The sequence below is a fragment of the Stegostoma tigrinum genome, chromosome 27, assembly GCF_030684315.1.
Source record: "Stegostoma tigrinum isolate sSteTig4 chromosome 27, sSteTig4.hap1, whole genome shotgun sequence".
Lineage (NCBI taxonomy): Eukaryota > Metazoa > Chordata > Chondrichthyes > Orectolobiformes > Stegostomatidae > Stegostoma > Stegostoma tigrinum.
The window spans coordinates 28108381-28134278 of record NC_081380.1 but is presented as its reverse complement, the minus strand read 5'-3'; the positions used below and the strand labels follow the sequence as shown (position 1 = coordinate 28134278).

Here is a 25898-nt window from a genome sequence, read left to right as displayed (position 1 = left end):
AGCTTTCTCAGTCACTTGTACAGATGCTGAATATTATACGAGGGAATCACTGTCTCTGCTCTGAAATATATCTCTTTTGCTGAAATCTTGAATGTTAAAGGAGAAGATTTAATTCTATCTTGCTAAGTCCTGATTTTCTATTTTGCAACAAAAGCAAATTCTGAACATCAATATTTCAGTACAAGGATGATGTTGATTCTGAGAGTTGGGTTCTATTAAAACTCAGCTTTTGATGGATGAATTTGATAGTGTGCTGTGACTAACCCTGTGCTGTAAGTTGTTCAGACCAAAGTCAGCATCTTAACTGAGAATTTTATTCTCAAAATCCCTGCATGTTAAAAGTTGCTCCCATCCAACTCCAATTTTGAGTGAGGTCAGAAATGCAGGATGGTTCTTTTTGGTCATTCTATCAAGTTGCAGACTCGTTGTTCATCCATTCCACACTTTGAGAGGAGATGACATTGATCCAAGGGCAACCCCTGGTTGTAATGTCATTAAATAATCGTCAGCTAGTTATAGGTAAACGTAGTGTCAGAGTATATATTACAAGGTCTAACTGGCCAACATCAGAATTTTTTTCCTTAAGTAGACCTAAAATGGATTAACTACACAGTGATCATCTCCACAAACAACATACTGTTTGCGTGAAAGCTCTGAATTTCAATAGTGCTCATTGTATTTGCCAACTTTCTTCCCTGGTTCTATGCATTGCTGTCTCTCTACCCAAAAATTAATCTCCATCCTAATATTCTCAGATACCTTCAACTCTTCCCTTTACCGCTACTTTTTATTTGTTGTGATATATGGTTAAATTAAATATATAATTGCGAGTTGTTGAGAGAGACTCAAGGGTGAATGCTGATGCTGATAATTCTCAAAATAACCGCTCATTTGAGAATCTTACTTCAGAATTTCGGCCTCCTTTGCTCCAAATAAAATATTATTTGATTTGGGAAGTTTTGATCAGTGTGGCTCAATTTAAGGTGAGCGTGCTTGCAAATGTTACGGTTTCTAGAATATAATGAAATGTGTTGTAGAGTCATAGAACAATATAGCACCATGCCCATTTGTCCGATCTCAACTGTACCATTATCTTCAAACCAGCAATCCGATTAACTATATTACTGTACACCGTTGTTTTTTACCCTCACGCATTTAACTAGTTTACTTTTGGAAGTTGGGATTGAATTTGCTCCCATCATTCCTTTTAACCAACATGTTCAGATGCAACAAAATCAATTGTAGTTGTTTTACCTGTCACCTTAAATCTTAGTTTGAAACTATGCTTAGGACTGATCATTAATATAAAAAGAAAAAGCACTGGCCTATTAAGACCCCCTGTATGCTTCCCTCCTGTTTGGAAATCCTTGTTTTGCCTCCAAAACAATTTTGCATTCAAATTGTCACTATTTCCATTAATTTTGTTTCTGTATATTGTGGTACTTTTTCAAAACTGTTTTTAAAAATCTAATGTACATCAACTACATTGCACTTACCACCACCCCCCCCTCCCCGCCACCCCATCAAATATCTGAGTCAGGTTAATCAAACATAATTACTTCTAATAACTCCATGCTTTCATTAATCAGCCCTAACTTTTCCAAGTGCCAATTAATTTTTATTCTGTAGAATAGTCAAACTGGGTTTGAGACGTTCACTTGGTTTTTGTCACCAAAGATACAATCAAGTCCAAGTTTCTCCATCATTTTTTGTGCTTATTTTAGGTCATAGTATTTTGCTTTGTATTTGAACTGGGTGACTTTCTACTTTGAGTGCTCCTAGCCCTTTTAACATGTTCTCTTCATTTTTATCCTCTCTATACAACCACTATACCATTCTTTACTTTACCTTGGAGCATCCTCTTTAGTGAGGACAGATGGAAAGTATTTTTTTTACCATAGTCTGGCCCACTGCTACTACATGAAGATCTTCTTCTTGGCCTCTGATTAGACTAGTCCTTTCATAGTCTAACTTTGTTACTATCTAAATAATCATGAAAAAGTCCTAAGTCTCTTTATAATTTGTCTATTAATATATTCTCCTGCACTGTTTTTGCTGCTCTATTCATTTTGCTTCTCTAAATTGTCAGGCTGTTACATTTTGTTTCTCTTTTGGTTTTAATTTTTTTCATTTTTAGCATTTAGGAGAACCCCACCTTTAGATGTACTTCCTATTTCTCCTTCTGGGAATGTACCTGAGCTGCATCTTTGAAGGCCTCCTATTGTTAAGTTGTTGTTTTACCTACCAATTCCAATGTACCTGGGTCACATCCTTTTTAAATTAATTTAAATTGTCCTCCTCCAGTTTTTATGCATGACCGTTCTTAGCCTTTTTCTGTGCCCATTCCGAATCTGATACTATTATGATCGTTGTTGCCCAATTGCTCCCGAACTTAAAACCTGTTCTATTTGCCCCACTTACCCATAATTGATCCTCACTGCGTTGGAAATGTGCCAGAAAGTTGTTTGGTATACATTTCAAGAATTCCTTGCTTTTTTTCTTTCTTTATGCTGTTACTGCCCCAGTCAATTCTAGAAGAGTTGAAATTCCACATTGACACTGGTGTTTCTTGCATATTTTTGCAAATGTGGTCCTTTCTGTTCCTCCCACAATAGTTGATACACAGTAACAGAATGCATCATCTATTGTTTCTTAATTCTAGCCAAATAGATTCTGCCTCTGATCTCTCAAATACATCAAATCTTTCCTTTTCCATTTCTGTAATAGCTTATTTCTTTAGTGTTACTGTTATTCTGACTCCTTCCCTGCTCTTCCCCATCTTTCCTGAATATTTTGTAGCCTGGAATGTTATGTCCCAACCTCACTAGTTTGAGACAGGTCTTTGTTATTGGTATTTTATTTTAATGCCTTGTGGTGACCCAAGTTTGTAACGCATCAATCTTATTTACTCACTCCATGTAGTTAAACATCTGCACTCCCAGCCCATCTTAAACCACCTCACACTTGCCTGCTGTTGATTCATCTCTTTTCTGATATGTCGTGTGCTCTTTTGATGTTAGTGTTTTCAGTCCTTTGTGCACCTTGTTTTGACCTATGATGTGTTTCATCCCAGTAGCCATGCCAAGGGCAAGGAGCAGAAATCCCAGGTCCCAGTGCTACTCTTGGCCTGGGCCCTGATGCCCAACCCGATTATGGTAGGCCCCTGAAACTCTGGGACCTGACACTCCAACTGTTTAAATTAGTTTAAATCCTCCCCTGTGGCACTGGTTAACCTTTCCATGTGGACATTGATCCTATGCTAAGGTACAGTCCTTCCGTTCTGGCCTGGTGACTTCTGCACTAAAACTTGATCCCAATGCTCCAGGAGTTTTAAGCACTCCTTCTTACTTGTATAAAAATGTAAAACCATTCTAAACCACACCATTTCTTGGCAGCCATTTCACCAGCTATCTCTGTACCACCATTATAGCGTTTTACTCATTTTTTAAAAATAGAACATTTGAAATGTCAGACTGATGCCGTTTTGCTGTTCCAGGTTGGGAGGAATACCCGTGGGAGTGGTTGCTGTGGAAACCAGGTCTGTAGAGTTATCAATCCCGGCAGACCCTGCAAATCTAGATTCTGAAGCTAAGGTACGCTGTGCTGAGTTCTGCATTGTGCATTCATGGAGAACTGTGGTGTTTTAACTTAGGAATTTCCTCAGGCCTCTGTTAAATTACAGCTCCTACATTGATATGGTAATATAAAAGCTATGGTAAAATTGAAAAGGGAAGTTGCTAAAATTACTCATCATCTTACTTAAGTGGGCAGGGTGCAACCCACCTTGAGTAGCACTTCACAAACAGTGGAGAATGAAATTCAGTAAAAGCAGACAGCTAGCTGACCCTCTTTAGGTCTCTGCAAACATTAAAAATGTGGCCAGCTTTGAACTGGTAATCAATGCAAAGATGAAATTATATTTCAAATAGTGACTGTGCTTTGCTCCTGTTAAGTTCCTGCCTTAGATGATAACACTGTGACACCTATCACATTTAACTAATAGACAATGTATTTTTAATGAATTTGTGATGGTCCAAAGGATTTTACAGGTAGTTGAGTACTTACACTACTTAGGTCCACCGTGTATTGAATGTTGCCAGGCCATCTACCACAGCTGAGGTCAGTACTGATGTTCCATTTGGAGTCCATTGCAACATTATAGACCCCCCCCCCCCAGTGGATTTTCCACTTTCCTGGTCAGTGGTTAGAGCCCTAGTTTCTGACTGTACTGCTTAGAACCATGTAGCTATTAATGATTTCATTTTAAAAATGGTCAGCTGAATTCTCAAATTTCATGAGTTATTTGGTTAATTTCAGTTAGTGACACTGTTATTTCATCACCTAGAAGATGAGCAGTTTAAAACTTGCTATTTTGCTTGCTTTAGTCTAATTAGGTAAATCATCTCTGTAGCACCCCCCCCCCCCCCCCCCACCCCCCGCAATGGGTTTTATGACAATGGGGCCATTTAACCAAGTGAGAGGATGGCAGGTGATGACAAGGCCATCTTGAAGGGTTCGTCCTGCCACCTGTTGATATTAGCCCAGTGGCAGGTGAGGGACTTGCTATGAGTGCACAACAATAATGCCCTGATATTTGTGCTTGCCAGTTATAGCAGTTGTCCTCATTGAAAAGTCTGACTGAAGGTCCTGGCAATGGGAAGTGAATCGCTGCCTGCTGAGAGCCACAAGCTGGTCCTTACTCCCAACCCCCTTCTCTCCTCTCCCAAACCCATCCCTCCTTAGGGTCCCTTCTCACTGTGACTAACCTGGAAACATGGGATCTTGCCTGCTCTCCAGCCAGCAGTCAATAATCCTATCACTTCCATAACAAACTGCATATTACAGCAGATGTATTTTTTTCCCCTCACCTTGTCAAATTGTTTTGCTCCAGATGTGGAGACTGGATGCCTGCTGTCGCTGATCTCCCAAAGTGACTTTGAATTTACAAAATTTCAATAATTCCTCCAACTGCCATTCCTTGCACCCTGTTCCCACACTTTGTTTAAATTCTGAGCTGTATTTAGTAAATAGCTAGTGGTTGATAATCTATTTGTGGTCTGTGTTAACAGATAATCCAGCAAGCCGGTCAGGTGTGGTTCCCCGACTCTGCCTTCAAAACTGCGCAAGCTATTAAGGACCTGAACCGAGAAGGTCTTCCACTGATGGTCTTTGCCAATTGGCGAGGTTTCTCTGGTGGAATGAAAGGTAAAGAATTTTAAATATGTAAAAATATTTCTCGGTTTTCTTACATCAAAGAGCTTTCCTCTCCTTGTGTTTTACCCTGACAAAGAGAGTGACTAATCTGATATTGAGTATGTCTTGAATACTGTCCGTACAAATCAGATGTCGCAGAGTTGGATGGTTTGCCATTGTGAAGCACTCCACCTAGTGGCTGGATAAACAACAGTCAAAATTAATCTGAGCTGACTGACAAATTCAGAATTGTTTGAATGACAGACAGTGTGTAATCTTGATGTAACCTGTCAGACTGAGGGATAGACTGATCTCCTGTAAGATCTCTGACAGGGTATTCTACAAGAAGAGACCATGGAATATTTCTGAATTGTGATTTGATGACTTTTATTCATTTGTAGCAGCAATCCTTTTTGATCATGCCCACAATTGGTTAAAATGTGAAATTGTTGCCATTGAGTTCAGTTAGCTGCAGTATATTTGCAGTTCCAGCTACTTGGGATGCTTTGGCTCAAACTAATTATGCTTAAGATGTGAACCTAGATTTTGCCAGGTAAAGGCATATTTTTAAAGAAAAGATAATGTTCAGATTTGTTGTCGTTCAATCGATTTTAGAAAAAGGTGTCTTGCTGCCCGGACTTATCCTTGATAATGAATGCTGTGGATGAGAGTCCTTCTTGAAACAATTAGTAAACTGTAGTGTTTTTAAATGCTCCAGAAACAATTTTGAGAAAGCTTGTCTTGCGTGCCAAAGCTTACTTCAGGTGCATTGGTGCCCCTTTTTAAGGCATCTTTGCAGCTCAGTGAATAAAATATTGCAGCAGAAGGATCCAGTCTCAAATTCAGGAACAAAAATAGAAGCTGCTAGAAAAGCCCAGCAAGTCTGGCAGCATCTGTGAAGAAAAAAAGATCAGAGCTAACGTTTTGGGTCCAGTGACTCTTTACATAGAACATAGAACATTACAGCACAGTACAGGCCCTTCGGCCCTTGATGTTGTGCCGACCTGTCATACCGATCTTAAGCCCACCTAACCTACACTATTCCATGTTCATCCATATGCTTGTCCAATGACGACTTAAATGTACCTAAAGTTGGCGAATCTACGACCGTTGCAGGCAAATCTACAACCGTTGCAGTCAAATCTACGACCGTCTTTCTCTGAACTGAACCCGAAACGTTAACTCTGATTTTTCTTTTCTTCACAGATGCTGCCAGACCTGCTGGAATTTTCCAGCCACTTCTGTTTTTGTTCCTGATTTACAGCATCCACAGTTCTTTCGGTTTTTATCCAGTCTCAAATTGTTTGGCTGGATAACTCCACTCACTCACAGGGAGAAACACACACATGCTGTTTCTTCCTTGGCAACGTTTTGATTATTCATGGGGCTAGGGTGGGGGAAGGAAAGCAGTGAGAGAAAATAAACAATTACACCATTCTCCACTGCACACACACGGCAAGGAGCCAATTGGATGGTGGGTAAACCATCTCAGAAATCGTGTGTAATGAGTAGGAAAAGATTAGACTATGCTGAAAATTGACATTAGTGAAAACTCTTTACTCAACGACCTAGGAGGTCCAATTCAAGTTGGATAAAAAGCACATCCAGATACGTCTGGATTGGTCTTCTGCACATTTTTGTGGCTAAAAGATTATAAAGATAATGCAAAATTAAATTATGAAACTCGCTGAATATTTAGTTGGGGGTATCAATATGCTAGGGTTTAGTTAGACAGGCCAGCAGTGACCCACGACAGTAAGAAATCAGCCGTGAAATTTACCAGAAATTTACACGAGGGTTGTTGTCTCAGCATGAGTGGCTTGATAGAATGTGAATCCCTGTAAAATTAAACACTCTCTTCTTCCCTCCAGACATGTATGATCAAGTGCTAAAGTTTGGTGCATGCATCGTCGATGGGTTGCGAGAGTATAAGCAGCCCATGCTTGTGTATATCCCTCCGAATGCAGAACTGAGAGGAGGTTCATGGGTAGTCATTGACCCTACTATCAATCCCAGGCACATGGAGATGTATGCAGACAAGGAGAGCAGGTATGGAAATTGAGTTAACTGTGATAACCCTAGTGGTTAACCATTTATATACTCAACAGTTCTTTGCATTTTTCACTTGACACACAACTGGATTGTGTCATCCACCTGTTAGATATCCATGCCTGTGTGATCCTAAAAATTAATTTCTAAATCACATGCTAATTTCAATGTCTTCAAACATGGTTAATAAATATGTGTAATGAACGAAGATGAAAGAGTGGAGAATTGACAAAACCATTTCTGTTTTTAAATTTAAGCCAGGACTTGACCGGTGACTGCCAACTATTTATTACAGGCCCATATTTAGCCTGATTTTGTAAAAGAAATGTTGCTGCTGAGCAGTTGGAAGTCCAACAAATAAGCAGTCTTATTTGTAATGTAGGACTAGTTAAAATATGAACTGGATATATTTTCTGGAAGAATGCTAATACCTAAAGAGCCATTCCTCTAAAGCAGCCCTCACTGCATGACAGGAGGAGTGAGATAGGATGGTGAATAGTTCTCATCTATTCCAGTAAATCTGTGATTGTTCTTTGTGTTGTATTTCCATTCCTCGTTAAAAAAATTTGCACTAAATCTACGTTTCTAGATGTTCTGTGAAAGGACATCTAAATGTAATCTGACAACTGAGACTCCTGAGACTGCACTGATTCAGTTTGACTTCACACACAATTTCTCCATATGCAATGAAGGCTACTTGCCTTGATCAGATTGTGTGACTGTCACAACATATAAATGTATATGTAATTACTTGTCCTTACATGTTTCGGTGTTACTATCTCCTCCTCCATTTGGTAATATATTACCTGGTTCTCGAAGAAAGGTTGTGGGTGTCTACCTCCTAGTTTGCCCACTACCCTCCCCAGTTTCATGACTTGAATCAATCTGCTGAAAGGCATCTAAGAGGAATTCGTGCCTCATTCTGTAACTGTATTTTATTACCTTTCCATCTCTACCTGGCCTTTTATTTGTTGTCCCGTCCCCAAGGCAAAGTCTGGAGCACAAAATCTGACTGTCAGTGTGAGGGTACTGAAGTGACATAAAAGAGAACCAGGCTCTAGTTTGTGTTTTTTTTTGCCCCCATCTTGTCTGTTGGTCAAAATTCTTTGGCTCTGCTTCATCACCCACCACACCACTTACCACCTCTTATCCTCCACGTGTAACAGCTGTAGTCACAAAACAACGCTGCTAGTTGCCACGCATTTGTGGTGTCTCTACGGTGGAATTATATTGTGCATTACAGGAAGAGGAATTTTTCTGTCATCTAGCCTTGATGGTGCAGATATTTTTTGCCGGTTTCAACAAGAGGCCTGGCTACATGTTTGCATTTACTTGTTTTTGGCGAGCTCTCGTATTAGCTGTAGAGAATACCATGAGATCCACAGATCACAGCTTGGCATGAATGAGCTAACAGGAAAATTGTTACTTAAGTCATTGCTAAAAAGAGACAGTCAAAACTTTGCGTCTTGCACTCATCAGGAAAGCAGGTGTCTCAGTCCACATGAATGCAAGACAAGAACTTTGTCTCTTTTTAACAACGACTGAGTACCACCATGCACAGGTTCAACAAAGACAAACCTGTTACTAGTAATCATGCTTTACATCTTAATATTGAGAAGTAACATAGTTGACTAGTTCTCAACAGATAAAGAATTATAGAAAAGGAAATCCAGACATGTTACCCTTGTTAAATTCCTAGCCTGCCCATATGCAACGAACAAAGAACTGAGAATGAGTTCTTATTTATTCAAAGGTCCATGCTGTATTTGTATTTTTTTTAACATGCTGTGACTTTAATTTATGCCTTGAATAATTGCATGGTTAATTAGCTTGTAAATGGATTTTGCTCATTACAGAGGTGGTGTACTGGAGCCAGAGGGGACAGTGGAGATCAAATTCCGGAAGAAAGACCTGGTGAAAACAATGCGGCGAGTTGACCCTGTGTACATGAGCTTGGCTGAGCGTTTGGGTATGTGCATTTTAGTTTCTATCTGCGCACCCCAAAGTTTCGTGTAAATTACTGCTTGAACCTGTGGAGAGCCTTAATATGGATGGCTGGTCTCTATATGAATGCATTCTTTTGATTCATTAATGCACTGTGGCTTTTATTTATTTGTTATTTTAAATCTGTTTTCTTGCCGTTCAATTTGGTTGCTGCCTAGAGGTGACAGGCCTTAGGCTCAACTTGAGGAGCTCATTTACAAGATTGTGATCTGTATGATCTACAGTCATGGTTGCTAAATTTAAATTAACAAGCAATTATTTTCATTCCCCAATTAATTTACTTTGCTTCACCTCTTTAGAGCTTTCTGCGCCTTGAGAAGCCCATTGCCAGAGCCAAATGGTTAGAAGTGTGTTACTCCCAAGTGTCTGGCCACACATCTGTTGAATTCTTGTAATGCATGAGTGAGTTGCAAAGCATCAATTTCTGATTCTTCTGTCCATTTTCATATGGAAGTTCCTGCCCTCTTTCCATGTGGTCAAGATCAGGAACTCGCCTGAAAATTCAGCCAGTAATTCATTGAGTAACACAGACTGGGGAGGTGTAGGCAAGTTTGAACCCTCCAATTTCTGCTTTGTTGGCTGATCTTCAGTAGCACAGTACCAAGTTAGCCTCAGCATCCTCAGGCAGTGGACTGGAAAATTTGTCAGAGTTCCCAGGATCATTACCCTATGTATATATAGTTTTTACAGCATGAAAAGGGACCCTTTGACATACCTGTATACCCATGTGTTTGTACTGGGTGCAGCTTCCTCTCTCAGGTTGGCTCGTACATTGGTACTGTCAAGGTTCTCATAAAAATTATGATTTATGCAGGAAAGACAGGCAACCAAAGCCAAGGAATTATATTTTAGTAAGGATCTGTTCCTTTCTGGGAGAGGTTGCGAGAATAAGAAAATTAGGTGCTCTCTAACTAAGACTCATTCCTCCCCTTTTGTGGCTAATATGTCACTACCCATTCTCTTCTACTCTCAGCTCTCATTGTCAGTTTATTCAGCTTCTCTTCTGTCCTGATCAACTATTCGGCCATCCACCACCACAACCAACCCCAGCTTTAGCGTAAATGCTACATTTTCCTAGCTGCTATCAGCTCTGATAATGAGCCATCGGACTTGAAATGTAAATCCTGCTTTCATGCTGCATATGCTATTGGACTGCTGAGTTTCACCAACAATATCTGTTTTTGTTTCAGATCTCCAGCATCTGCAGTCCTTTGCTTTGTGATGGTTGTTTTAGGCGAGGTTGGTTTTGGGGGAAACGCTATAACAGACTTCCCAGCATCTGTCCACTATCTTCAAGGCAAAGTCAGAAGTGTGATGAAATACTTTCTACATTCCTGGCTGAGGATAACTCAAATGATACACACAACAAAATATACAAAACAAAGCTGCTCATTTAGTTAGCACCCTGTCACTGACTCAAGCATTCACACCCTCCTCGATAATGCACAGTGGCAGCTGTGTGTTTTACTGACAAGGTGCACAATAGCAAAGCTTTCTTTGATAGCACCTTACAATCCTGAGACATCTGCCACAGGAGTAAAAGCCTCATAAGAACATCACCACCTGCAAGTCCCCACACAGTTTATATTACCATGCAGACTTGGAACTATATCTTTGTTCCTTTGTTATCACGAGGTCAAAATCCTGGCTATCCTTTCTTAGTGGGACTGCGTGTACTTGCAGCCGATAGACTGCGGTGTTTCAAAATCAAAACTCATTGCTACCTTTTCTCGGGCAATTAGAGATGGGCAACAAATGTTCTCCAAGCCAGAGATGCCTACATTCCGTGAGTGAGTAAAAGGTGGATCCTTTAGCCTGGATTAAATGTGCTGGTTAAACAGGTGGGAGTTTTGTAAACATATGGTTACTATTCTCTCCATAGCAGTTCTTGACATTTGTCACTGTTTAGTAAGATCACTGTGAGAGACTAGAAAGGTCAAAATGGTTGCATTTGTGTACTCCTTATCCTACCAAAATATCTACTGTCCAGAATATTTGAAAAAATGCTGTATGACATTGAACTTGAGCCACCTGATAGGACCCATATTAACATGTAATTTAAAAGAAAGCAGTTCTGACAGCACAGTGTTCCTTGGGTTGAATTTAGTGACTGCAACTGTTACCCTGTCTACTGGCCAGAAAGCTCGCAGCAACCCTATCTCAGATATTTTGGGATGCATGGTGACTCAGTGGTTAGCACTACTGCTTCACAGCACCAGGGACCTGGATTTGATTCCAGCTTTGGGTGACTGTCTAAACTCTACACAGACATTCTCCTCATGTCTCTGTGGGTTTTCTCCAGGTGCTCCAGTTTCCTCCCACAGTCCAAAGATGTGCAGGTTGGGTGGATTGGCCACGCTAAATTGCCCCTAGTGTACAAACTAGGTGGATTAATCATGGGAAATGCAGGTTTACAGGGATAGGATGGGGGGGTGGGTCTGAGTGGGATGCTCGTCGGAGGAGACGCAATGGCTTGAACGGCCTGTTTTCACACTGTAGGGATTCTATGATTCTGTGATTTCCACGAGCCCCAAGGAGGTTAAATTTCAACCAGGTAATTAGCTGCCTGCTATCTGTTTCCCATGACTTTAAGGCAGAAATCTCACCTCCAGTAGCTGGCAGCTCATCAGATGGCAACTCTTCAGTCTCAACAGTGCTTCCGGGAGCAGTGGCTGCTGTTGAAGCTGTAGTAGGCCCCAGTGCAGCAGCCATAAGAGATGCCACAGAAGTCAGGTAATTGATGTCCACTCACTGAGATCAGTAAGGTAATGCCTGGCGATGTGGTGGAGGGCTCTTTCAATGGGGTAGAACCTTAGAGGGGCAAAGGGTACCTGATCAGGAGGGCCCCTACTCAGCCATGATAGTACATCTTGCAGCCTCTCCATTTGGCCTAAAGATCCCAAAGCTGCAACGTTTAGTGATGTAAGTGTGATCTCAGTTGGTGTCTAGATGAGTTGTCCACCTCTGACTTTTCCTGCCTCTAATCTGGGTATGGGGGTAGTTGTGCACCTGATATATGTTTCTACCTTCCAGGCCACTTCAAATTGCTAATGGTTTCTTTTGTGTGTGTGTAGAACATGGCACTTAAAGCAATGTTTCCATGTGTGCAGTCCTTTGGAAAATTGCAAGCAAAGCTTTAGCAAGTGTGTAAAAAGTGGGTAATCATAATTTCTGAAATAAAATGCAACTCTAATAGCTCTGGTTCTGCAGTCACCCAATTATAGATCATTTTTAAATGCAAAATCCCGTAGTCAAGTACTTTTATGAAGTCTTACTCTGTAAGAGATCCAACATATGATTACATTTTAAAAGGACATGATAAAGAAGCTCTTGGCAGAACAGTGCCAATTGATGATGGGGTGTTGTTCTGTTTATTTATTTTGAACACATAAGCGAAAGAAAAATGCTTCAATGATAGCTGTCCTTTCAAGCCACAGTTTGAGCTTTAAGTAAGTGAAAGAGCTTGTCACTTTGAACAACTTGCATCTGCAGAACCACAAAAACATTAGCCTTTGATAAAGACCTCAGTTGGATGAGTCATAATTGCACTCAACAAAGAATTTGATTGTTAAAAACCTGGTCTAATGGAAGGAGAGCAACTACAGCAGACCCAGAGAAGCTTTCTCACACAAAGAATTGCATAATTTTGCTTTTATGGCTAATTTAAGATTTTTTCCAAACTCCCAGTTATTCTGGATCACTGACCTTTGATGTTTACCTCACTCTATTTGCTACAAACCAGCAGTTAGACCATGGTTCCTGCTGACTCCAACAGAGGCTACGTCGGTTCCATTTGTCTTTCACTACACACTTCAGGCTCAGTTTATTAAAGAGAATTTCAGAGCCATTTAACCCTTGAAAGACTGAGTGAAACGAGTGTCTGTTGCAGATCATCGTGCAGCACTCTACTTGGTGCCAGCATAGACCTGACCAGTGATATACCACATCTAATCTCACTCAGTGCCAAAGTAATGATAATTTACTGGCACAGGATTTCATAACTCATTGCTCTGGCAAAGTTCAGTTTGGAATTGATTTGACTTTCTCTCATTTCACAAAGCAGATGTAAAGGAGATTAATTGGTTGTTTGTCCCATGTAGTGTGGGTGGCTTCTTGTGTTCAAATGTTTGCCTACATGAAAACAGTGACTACATTTCGTCGGATGTGAAATGTGCAAAGGTACACAGTCTTTCTTCTAGTCTGCAAGTCTATATTTCATAGAGTCATAATGAAGGCAATTCAGTACATTGAGTCCATGTCACCTCTCTGTGTAACAAGCCAGGCAGTCCCATTCCCCAGAACCCTAGAAGTTTATTGCAATCAAGTACCCATTCAACTTCCTTTTGAAATCATTGACATCTCTACATCCACCATCAGAGATCGATGCACAGCAACAACATCTGGAACTGGAAGTCAGTGTCTTGATTGGCATGCATATAACCTTGAAATGGCTGCATGTGAGCATAGCCATGCAGCTTAGAGGGAATGTTCCTTACTACATTAAAATATTCTTCTTCCCTTTTCGCCCAGCATCTCTTACCAAAAAATTTAAATCTATGCTCTCCCTAGTCCTTGTACTATCAAGTCATAGGAACAGCCTTGTTTCCCTTGCCTAAATCTGTTACAAACTCGTACATCTCTATCAAATCCGCCCTCAGTTCATTTGCTGCAAGAATAATAGCCATGATCTCTCTAAACTTGTGGCTAAATTCCCTCATTCCGTGAACTATTCGAGTAAAACTCATCTGCACCCTGTCTCTGGCTTCCACAGCCATCCTAAAGCGTGACAGCCAGACTGAATACAGAAATCTGTTTGTGCACTGTGCAGGTAGAATATAAATCTTGCACGTTGTGACAAGATTTGAAGTTAATACACTATGCATACTGTTTCCCCTCATTTCCTTCTGAAAATTCTGCTTTTTCTTTCAGTAACTCTCATTTATATTAGTGGGAATTCCAGTAGTTCCATGTCTGTTGTCCTCTGGCAACCCCATCAGCTGCAGCTACTATAGGGGCCTTGAGCCAGAGAGGTCTTTTTGTTCAGCTCTAGCAAGAAAATGTCAATTTTCCTACTTCTCTGGTGCTGCCTGACCTCCTGTGTTCTTCCAGCTCCACACTGAGGTCTTTTTGTTGACTGCCAATAAGTTTAATGAAGATAGTTAATTAAAATAGTGTGTTCCAATTTGCTGGCCAGCAGGCATTAATTCTCTTGAGTGTCCAAACTCTTTGAAACCAATTTGAATACTTGAACAGTACTCCATACGCTCTTCATTGAGCTCTTCAGTCTGAACCAAGCACTAATGACTTTAGTATGGGAATACTGGAATGTGGAATCTCAGTTGGGTGATAAAAGGATTTGGCTTGGCTGTTCAGCTTTTTGTCCTGTATGATTCAAGTTCAGAAGTTCCTACGACAGTCATAGAAAAAGCATAGTTTCTGGAAGGCCAGTGGTTTGAGTGTGAGCATGATCTTGGGGTCAAGTTAGAACAGAAACTGCTGTGTACACTCTTTCTCCATTTGGTTTGTGGTTTGGTGTTACACATCATGGAGTAGTGTTCTGGAAGTCAAACTCAGCTATTCCCAGTTGTCACAAAGTTTAAAGGTTTGTAAGTGTATGCAGAATTTCCCAATTCATCTGTCTTTTAGAACCAGGTTGACAAGAAACAACTGCACCTCCCAGTCACGAACCATTTCAACTCCCTGTCCCATTCCTCAGATGACATGTCCATCCTGGGCCTCCTGCAGTGCCACAACGATGCCACCCGAAGGTTGTAGGAACAGCAACTCATATTCCGCTTGGGAACCCTGCAGCCCAATGATATCAATGTAGATTTCACAGGCTTCAAAATTTCCCCTTCCCCTACTGCATTCTAAAACCAGCCCAGCTCGTCTTCACCTCCCTACGCTGTTCTTCCTCTCACCTATCCCCTCCTCCCACCTCAAGCCGCACCTCCATTTCCTACCTACTAACCTCATCCCGTCCGTCCTCCCTGGACTGACCTATCCTCTCCCTACCTCCCCACCTACACTCACCTCTACCGGTTCCATCCCCGCCTCTTTAACTTGTCTGTCTGCATTCCACCTATCTTCTCCTTTATCCATCTTCATTCTGCCTCCCCCTCTCTCCCTATTTATTTCAGAACCCTCTCCCCCTCCATCTTTTCTGATGAAGGGTCTCGGCCCGAAATGTCAGCTTTTGCTCTCCTAAGATGCTGCTTGGCCTGCTGTGTTCATCCAGCTCCACGCTTTGTTACGTTGGACTCTCCAGCATCTGCAGTTCCCATTATCTCTAACAGGAAACATGGATCAGGATTCTAAATGTAATAAGAATTATGATTTATTATAAACATTTAGATTCTAGGTAAACAATTACAAACCAACGACATATAATCTACTAGTTTAAACTTTAACCCACTTATAAACATCCCTCTACACACACATACAGAGAAACACAAAACAAAATGGGTACTATGGGTAGAAAGGGAAAGATTGGGAAGGCAGTTCAGTGGCCCCTGCTCAAGGGGTTTGCTGAGATGATCCTTCTGCTGGTCAGAATGCTGCTTCTAGATCTTTTTTCAAGTACTTTCACTATTTTGTCAGTGGTCCAGGGTGACTGGTTCACATTTATAAAGGTCTCTGACTTGTTAATTAAAAGTCACAGCATACAGCAACTGCTTAACAGAAACAAATCAGCTATCTTCAGGCTTGAGATGCTTCTTACTGCAGAACAAACAAAGCTGCTTCCTTTCCAGGAGTCCAATGGCTTCTAGCCTGAACATTTAATCCCCCAACCTATTCACCTACCTGGAAGCCAGTCATGTAGTTGTTGACAGGCAGATGATCTTTAACTGTTGACAATTTCACAGACCACTCAACTACGCGTTGCCAATCAAATCTCCATTCCACAGTCCCTGGCTCCAGCACACCTGTAACTAGGTTTATTCCCATTGCATGAACCAATAGCCGGGTGAACAGCATTTACAATAAATGTTACGCAACTTGCTTTTAAAAAGTGTACTAATCCTTCAACATTCCTTGGTTTCTAAAACGATTTTCCCCATTTCAGTCCACAATCAAAAATGCTGAAGAACAAAATGATATGGGTCTTCACATAAGACTAAAAGTAAAATGATCAATCTATCACGTTGTTCCTGCGTGTTAAATTAAATTTGGGCTTGACAGCTGATTATATGAAGGACTTGGCTGAGTCATATATGCCACCCTTCTCAGTTGAAATCAGCTGGTGTTATTTGAAGTGTTTTATTTGTCCATGATATCCCATGGTCATTGAGGAACCAGTTGGCCAGTGTTACTTCTCCTGATCACTATCTTATAATGCCTGTGTTTGAATAGCTTCCTCGCACACGAATATCCACATTGGTTCTTTGCCAAAGAGCAAGTGGCTTTAGTAGGACAGAGAAATGGACTGAACCAGGGAGAATTTTTTAAAAACACAGTTGAAAACAAAACTTTATTTTGGATTTAAAATAGTCTTTCTTCTGATGGTGCTCAAAGGAGCTGTGGAAGCATTGGGGAACTGTCTTAAAGGAAATCATCTCCAAGGAAAAGTATGTGGCAATATTTTCGTAGTGTCAGGAGCAGGGGGGAAGAAATAGTTACTTTCAGTACTGGTGAATCAGATGTGTGTTAAGTGATTAGGTGATGCATGTTTTAACATCATCTACATCATGTGTACATGATCCAAACATAAGAATTTGCTGAGCACTCTGAAATTTGTATCCATGACAGATCTAAAGGCCCTTCAGAGGTTTTAATTGTATTGTTCTGATCTTGGCAGAGCAACTTTTGTGTACCCTTCTCTTTCAGTTAAATGCCTTCGAGGTCCATTGTGTGACATTGATGTTAGATCGTAGAATGCTGCCGCTACATGGGACTACTATCTACATCCTTCTTCGCACGACAGGAGGCACATAATATGAAAGGAGATTTGTGGATCTGTATTTTAGTTAAGCTGTTTTAAAGTTTGGATTCAGTCATCTATCCTTATTGTAATGTAAAAGTACGTTTCCATCTCAATGCAAGTTTCCCCTTACTTTAGTTGGGAAGCTTTTAGACAAAGTCACACATACCCCATGACAATAAAATGTGAGGCTGGATGAACACAGCAGGCCCAGCAGCATCTCAGGAGCACAAAAGCTGACGTTTCGGGTCTAGGCCCGAAACGTCAGCTTTTGTGCTCCTGAGATGCTGCTGGGCCTGCTGTGTTCATCCAGCCTCACATTTTATTGTGTTGGATTCTCCAGCATCTGCAGTTCCCATTATCACTCACACATACCCCATGGTTGTTTTATCTTTTGCTGTAGTTTTGAAATATTTCTTCATCTTCCTCTTTGTCCCTGTTTTAAGATACATTTACTTGCGCTTCTTTCTATGTGTTTCTATATTATGATTTGTTTTTGTTTTTAATGATTTAAACCGTAAAGTCTAATCAGAATGGTACAAGTTAACATCTGTTGTTTGATCCTGTCATGTTGGAAGATGTGAATATGTGCAGTTTCAGCCAGATATCCCTTGTTTAATTATTAGAATTTCTTCAGTATTTATTTAGAATTTTAGCAAAGCTTTACATGTTTGAAAATAACTGTACAAATCACTTTTACAGAAACGTGGAAAGTATTGTCGACTTGGCCTTTAACCCTTTGGAAAGCATTCGCCAGGGAAATTTAACAGTCTCTGAAGGAGCTAGGATCAATCAATGACTGATTATGTTCTCATTCTGTGTTGGATTGATCTTTTACTGAACTGATGATAACAGGCCTTTGACTGCTTCAAGAGGCAACCTGAGATAGGCTTTGACAGGATTGGTTGTGACAGGGATCAATCTGAATCCTGCTAAGTGATGTGAAAGGCAGGCACCCCAAAGATCTGAGAAAGCTACTAAGATTCATTGGGATGCACTTGCAATGGTGAATTTGCTCTTTCCAAAGAAACCTTTTTTGTTCTTTTTAAATTGTGACAGAGAACCAATATCAGAATTCAGCGGGAGAACTGAGAAATCAGCAGTTGCAGTCCTTGATCATTTGCAGTTGGTTGGAAAAAAGAGAATGATTTCTTTATGCGGTAATGAGGGTGGCAAAAAAGAAAGTGGCAGGGCAGATCAATACAGGAATGACAGATTAGATCAGACACCTCATTTAAGTCAAAACATACAGAAAACCATTCCTGTTTAATATGGTGCCTTATCAGAATTTGCATCATCGTTTTCTGCTTTTTGAAATTGCACTTGTGAAATATTGTATGCACCATAAAAGAAAAAATATTTATTGAAAATACATGCCTCCCACATGAAAGACAGCTATGCACTACACTATTTAAAATCTCAGCCATCATAATGGGTATCAGACTACTATTGTGTCTGCTTCTGACTGAAGCTGGTATAAATGTCACAATAATAGTTAGATTATTTGGAAACTTTCTCCATTTTCTAAATACGTCTTGCTGGTGCAGTCTCAAACTGAGCTCAAAAGAACGGCTTAATTAGATATCGGCAGTGTCTCAGAAAGCAGAGAATACTAACGCAACACTGGATACTTTGTGGGTTTGGTAAATGTATACCTCAACTCTCAATTTCTGGTCAAAATAAGCAAAAAATAATAATTTCTTTTAAATGTCTGTTATGAACTATTTCAACACCCCGCTGCCCTGATGCAGCCTGCTGTTTCAGGAATGGTAGAAAATTGACCAGCTCCAAAATTAAACTGGCCATTGTGCCTGTGGGAGAGAAGAAGGAGCTGTTGATGGAGACCCAGTAGGTCTTGGATGTGTAAACATTGGGTTGAGTATTTCTGGGCTATTCCATTAGCTGTCTCCTTATGGCAGGATTTGTACCTGAAAATTGTGGTTGGTGTCTGACAACAGTTGTAGGAACCAAATTTACATTTTTATTCACTTATTGTTTCATGGGATGTGGGCGCTGCTGGCAAGGATGGCATTTATTGCCTACCCTTAATTGTGTTTGAATTCAGAGGGCAGTTAAGAGTCCGCCACATTTCTGTGGATTGAGTCACCTGTATACAAGATCACTTAAGGACGTGTTTTTGTAATAACCAACAAAGGGTTTGTACCAATCATTAGTGAGTGGGATTTGAAATTGTGTCTTTTTAAAAATAGCCTGAGCCACTGAATTTCAAGTACACATGTCTGATATAGACAGCAGGGATTGAGTCAATCCCTAGAAGAGTATAAATGCAATACGAGTATACTTAAGAGGGTAATCAGGAGAGCAGAAAGGGCGCATGATATAGTTTTGGCAATAGGGTTAGAGAGAATCCAAAGGGATTCTCCAAATACATTAAAGACAAAAGGGTAACAAGGCAGAGAATAGGGCCCCTATAAAGATCAGTAACACTACCTTTGTGTGGAACAGCAGGAGATGGGAGAGATACTAAACAGGTATTTTGCATCAGCATTTACTGTGGAGAAGGCTATGGAAGATAGAGAATGTGGGGAATAAATGGCGACATCTTGAAAAACGTTCATACAGGGGACAAGATGCTGAATGTCTTAAAATGCATAAGAGTGGATCAATCCCCAGGATTTGATCAGGTGTACCCTGTGGGAAGTGAGGGAAGAGATTGCTAGGCTCCTTGCTGAGATATTTGTATCATTGATAGACATCGGTCAGGTGCCAGAAGACTGGAGGTTGGCTAACGTTGTGCCACTATTTAAGACAGGTGGTAAGGAAAAGCCAGGGAATTACAGACCGGTGATCCTGACATCAGTGGTGGGCATGTTATCGGAGGGAATCCTAAGGGACAGAATTTACATGTATTTGGAAAGGCAAGGACTGATTAGGGATTGTCAACATGGCTGTGTGCATCAGAAATCGTCCCATTAACTTGATTGAATTTTTTGAAGAAGTAACAAAGAGGATTGGTGAGGACAGAGCAGTGGATGTAATCTATATGGACTTCAGTAAGGCGTTCAGTAAGGTTCCTCATGGTAGACTGGTCAGCAAGGTTAGATCACATGGAAATCAAGGAGATCTAGCTATTTGGTTACAGAACTGGCTCAAAGATAGAATACAGAGGTTGGAGGGTTGCTTTTCTGGGTGGAATCCTGTGACAGTAGTGTGGCACAAGGTTCGGCGCTGGGTCCACTGCTTTTAGTCATTTTTGTAGTGATTTGGATGTGAACATAAGAGATATGATTAGCAATTTTGCAGATGACACTAGAATTGGATATGTAGAGAACAGCAAAGAAGTTTAACTCTGAGTACAGTGGGATCTAGATCAGATGGGTCAATGGGCCGAAGAGTGGCAGATGGGCCTTCGTCAGAACTTTTCCAGCAACTTTGCTTTAGTCAGGGAATTCCTGATAGGTGTTAATTTAGATAAATGTGAGGTGCTGCATTTTGGAAAGGCAACTCGTGGCAGGACTTAAACCCTTAATGGTAAGGTCCTGGGGAGTGTTGCTGAACAAAGAGACCTTGGAGTTCCTTGAAAATGAAGTCGTGGGTAGATAGGATAGTGAAGAAGGTGCTTGGTATGCTTGGCATTATTGGTCAGTGTATTGAGTATAGGAGTTGGGAGGTTATGTTGCAGCTGTACAGGACATAGGTTTGGCCACTTTTACAGTATTGTATGCAGTTCTGATCTCCCTCCTGTAGGAAGGATGTTGTGAAACTCAAAAATGTTCAGTAAAGATTTGAGGATGTTTCCAGGGTTGAAAGGTTTGAGCTATAGGAAGAGACTGAATAGGCTGGGTCTATTTTCCCTGGAGTGTTGGAAGCTGATGGATGACCTTTATCGAGGTTTCTGAAATCACGAGAGGCATGGATAGGGTAAATAGGCAAGGTTTTTTCCCTGGCGTGGGAGAGTCCAAAACAAGAGGGCACAGGTTTATGGTGAGAGGGGAAAGATATAAAAGTGGACCTGAGGGGCAATTTGTTCACGTAGTGGGTGATGCCTGTACTGAATGAGCTGCAAGAAGAAGTGATTGATGCTGGTACGATTATGACATTTAAAAGGCATCTGGATAGGTATATGAATAAGAATGGTTTAGAGGGATAGGGGCCAAATTTTGGTAAATGGGACTAGATCAGATTGGGATGTATGGTCAGCGCAGACGAGTTCGACCAAAGGGTCTGTTTCTGTCCTGTATATCTGTATGAATCTGAGTGTCATTACCATTAATGTCACTATGTCCTCATGTCTAAGACACCCCCATGAATGCATGTAGGCAACCCACCCATTTCCAGACCTGTCATAAGAGCACCTCAAACAAACCTTGACATTCTGGCATTCTGACATTCTGACATGCCTAATTTTGTCTCCTATACCTTTCCCACATCAATTGCCAACACACTCCATTTTTTTGAGAAAGGTCACACGATTGAGTTTGATAGAGAGTTCAATACTTACTCCAACAAGCATGAAATAACACAAAAAATTAGTACCGAACAAAAGAGTTAGTCTTCTCGATACCAAGCTGCTGACTAATGCAAGTAAACAGTAGGAAGCATTCTGATAGCACTTTGTTACATTTTACAAGTATACCTATACTATCCTATGGTCATCCATGTCTTCCACACCTTCACCAACTTTTCAACCTGCCTGGAATGCAACAGTCTTTATCCAACTTGTAAGACATTTTGTGACCTTTTTTCTGTTGAGCAACAATTTACTGTGAAATGAACAAAAATAGAAATTGCTGGAGAAATTCAGCAGGCCTGGCAGCAACTATTGTGGGAAAAAGAGTTAGATGCTATCTCAGAAGACCAATTTCACCTCCATTGTGTTTCATTGCACAGATTTTCTGTGATTTGCATTTCGTCCCTTTTCTTCATAATATATCTACGTAATATTTTGATATTGCTATTATGTTTGTTTTATTATTTCATGATATAATTGTACCACTTGGGCATTTATTTTTTGACTAGCTTGCCCTTGTACTGTCAATCACTTTCAGTGTGCATTTGGCAAATAGGTGTAACCTACCACCCCATTTCCCAGCATATGTTTTTTCACTCTAATAACTAAAGATTGATTAAGGTTTCTGGAAAAGGAACAACAAATCTTTTGCAAATTAACTAACTTTTTTGTCATGCTTTACCAGATACTCATTATGTTTGGAAGACATGGCTTACCAGTATACACAATGCAAACTGCAACAATAACAACAACTTGTGTGTTGATGCAGTGGTTTTTGTATAATAGTACATCCCAAGCTATTTGGCAGGAGTGTTGTTGCAGACCATAAAGAGGTATTAAGGCAGAAGAGCATAGGTTTGGTCAAAAAGTTGGGGTTTAAGGAGCCTATTAAAGGAGAAAAGACAGGAGAAGTTTAGTCAGGGAATAAAAACTGAAAGAACTGCGGACGCTGTAAATCAGGAACAAACGCAAAGTTGCTGGAAAACCTCAGCAGGTCTGGCAGCATCTGTGATGGAGAAAACAGTTAACATTTTGGGTCCGGTGACCCTTCGTCAGAACTTTTCCAGCAACTTTGCTTTAGTCAGGGAATTCCTGAAGCTGGTTGTGGCTGGTGAAGGTATGGTTGCCAGTGACTAAGATGTTGAAATTGGGTTGCTCAAGAGGTCTGGAAGGGAGGAACACAGCTTTCGTAGAAGGCTGGATGATATTACAAAGATAAAAAATGGCAGGGCCATGGTGTTGCACAAACTAGGAGCCATCAAGGGTCAGTCAGCAGAGTGATGGGGCTTGGTGAAAGTAACAGAAAATGAACAGAACACAGTATAGGGTGACTCAGGACTATGGGTTTGTGGAAAAAAACCTATTAAAAAGTATCAAAATAACTGATCACTAGCAGTAACATAACATTTTAATAGTAACCCTTGAACATTGCTATCTCCTGCAGAAAAGAAAAATACACTAAAATTACTGCCATAAAGATTTTCTTTATGCTGATGTTCATTTTCTTTTCCACGCCATCAACAGAAGCTATCTAACGTGGTTGATCCTTTTAAAAGGTTGCAGCGAACTTATTTTGAAGACCACATATATGTGCAGATTTTCTTTGAAGATTAGAAACTCAGAAAGTATTGTCAATCAAGCCTATTTAAATAATTATTGCAGTATTATTTCATATTCCCGTTAGCAGGTTCTTGCCTATAACTGTTCAAATAGTGATGGAGTCCATTCGTGCCATACCAGCATCTAAATAACATTCAGTCTTTAGCTGATAAGTGGCAACTAACATTGCCTGGCACGTGTATGTTCAAATACCACCTCCAAAAGGAGATAGCTAGTAACAGAAAATAAAGAAATGAGATTTGAATAGAACAGATATTTTGCATTTGTCTTGGTGAAAAGGATACAAATATCATCCCAGAAATAATTGTAGATCAGGTGGTAAAATAGACAGAGAAACCCAAAACTGTTGTAATTACCAGCAGAAAGGTTACTGTTTAATAACTGACAGTCTCCAGGACCTATTGGATTTCATCCTAGGATTTTAAAAGTAGTAGCTGCTGAGATTGTAGATGCGTAGGTTTTAATTTTCCAAAATTCCCTAGATTCTCAATAGGCCCATCAAATTAGAAAATGGTAAATGTAGCTCCTCATTCAAGAAAGGAGGAAAACCGATATCAGCAAACTGCAGGCCAGTTAGCTTTACATCTGTTATGAGGAAATCGATGGAGTTTAGTATTAAGGAAGATAAAATGAAAATCTCAATGCAGTCAGACAGTCAACAGAGATTTTTGAAAAGAAAGTCATTTTGACTAATTTATTGGAATTTTGAGGAAGAAATAAAATGTGGATAAAGGGGAACTTGTGAACATGCTGCACGTAGATTTCCAGAAAACATTTCAGAGTTTCATGTCAAAATTTGCTAAGCAAGATAAGAGCTCATGGCTTATGAGATTCACATTTATGGAGGATTGTTTATGGAATGCTTTTGTTTCGTTCAAGGGAGTGGAATAGAGAATTGGAGATGTTTTGTTGCAATTGTGTAGGGTATTGGTGAGGCCACTCTGTTATGTTTTGTCTCTTTATTTAAGAATGGATACACACGTTTTAGGAGTACTTAAGGGAATGTTTACCTGACTGATACTTGGGATGGAGGCAGTTGAAGAGTGATTATCTATGAAGAAAGGTTAGGCTGATATCTGTTGGAGTTTAGCACAAATGTAAAGAATCCTGAAAGGACTTTGACAGAATGTATGCTGAAATGATGTTACCCCTTGTGGGAGAGATTTACAGTAGCAGTTCAGTTTGGAAACAAGGGTTCATCTATTTAAGATGGAGATAAGATTTTTTTTTCGAAGAGAATTTTGAATGTATGGCACTCTGTTTTCCCAGAGTTCGGTGGAGGCAGGGTTATTGAATATTTTGAAGGCAGACCTGGTTAGATTCTTCACTAGCAAGGGAGTCAAAGGTGGATAGGAAAGTGGGAGGGAGACCATGTTGGCTAAATTATTAAATAGCAGAGCAGGCTTGAAGGGGCTGAACGGCATACTCCTCCTAATTTTTACATCCATATGGAGTAGCTATATTCTTCTAAGGTTGATGCTGACGCCATTGGGGAAGATGAAGGGAAATTTTGCACTCTACCTTAAATGTGCTTTCCCATTGAGATGAATACATGATGTTAACTGATGGTACATTCAATGAGGAAATGTCAGTCCTTGATCTGCTGTCATCTGGTTGACACCAAGAACTTGTGGGATGAAAAACAGTGATTTGGAGATGCATAATAAATTAACTGACTAGAACATCTGAAAGACAGACTATTTAAAACTGTTCAGATCTAGCAAATATCATTTTAAAGTGAAAATTGATGAAATCCAGGCAGTATTAAGCCTGACTTTACAAACCATACCCAAGCTGAACCTTTGTACAAGAGCCATTAATGTTTTCAAATTGCAAAAGTGATCAGAAATTCAAATTCATTCAAATCTGAACTTACTTATTATAAGATGAATATATGTAAACAGATTTACTTCGTGCATTTCATAGATGCTTATTGACATATTGACATCTACTCAGTCATAATACCCTGTATAATTAACAGAATTTTCTCATGCCTCTGATATTTAAGGTGCCCAGCTGCACTCATTTTAATGTGTAACCTTAATGGCTTAACCAAGATTGGGGAACTCGGCTAAAGAAAACAGAGCACACATTTGTGCTCTGAAATTTCATAGTAAAACATCACCATATAAATCCTCAACAGCACAGTTGCTTCAAAACAAAACCTACCACTTCGTATTTTCAAGTCCCATTTAATTTAGCTTGCCAGGCTGTACATACATTCATGCTGTGATCCTTGTTATAGATATAGCTCCAAAAACTGTATAATACCATGGCTCTGTGGATTAGTTCCACTTGCTGCATGTGGCAGTAAATTGTTAACACATGCACTGAGACTCTTTACAGAATGGAAGAGTAGAGAAGTATCAACCATTCACATCAAACCGATTCAAATCAAACTCACGGTATTGTTCATCACTCAAAGAAAGGGATTGACCGACATGGGTAAATATCTGTGCTTTCCGCTAATGGTTGATTCACCTATTTTGCTCCTAAAAATCATTGTCTTATTCCATGCATTTACAGTTCTTTTCCTGGATGCATTCGCACTAGGGGAATTAAAGCACTAATGCTGGCTATTGTCTTGTGTCTCCCCCCTGTTGTTATTCGTCATATATGAAATTATTCAATCAGTTTTTC

The 25898-nt window shown here is 40.2% G+C and overlaps 1 protein-coding gene across 3 annotated transcripts in view; it reads left to right on the top strand.

Annotated features, from left to right (window-relative positions):
* Nucleotides 1–25898, top strand: part of acaca (acetyl-CoA carboxylase alpha) — a 291257-nt gene that overhangs the window by 240164 nt on the left and 25195 nt on the right. For 2 of the 3 annotated variants that reach the window (XM_048557580.2, XM_048557581.2), the window contains 4 exons: nt 3497–3593; nt 5070–5205; nt 7065–7242; nt 9099–9211. In XM_048557580.2, coding sequence (XP_048413537.1) covers nt 3497–3593; nt 5070–5205; nt 7065–7242; nt 9099–9211 — 524 coding nt within the window. Of the gene's footprint in view, nt 1–3496; nt 3594–5069; nt 5206–7064; nt 7243–9098; nt 9212–17073; nt 17195–25898 lie in introns of those variants that run through there. The other variant, XM_059655196.1, reaches the window with a different exon arrangement.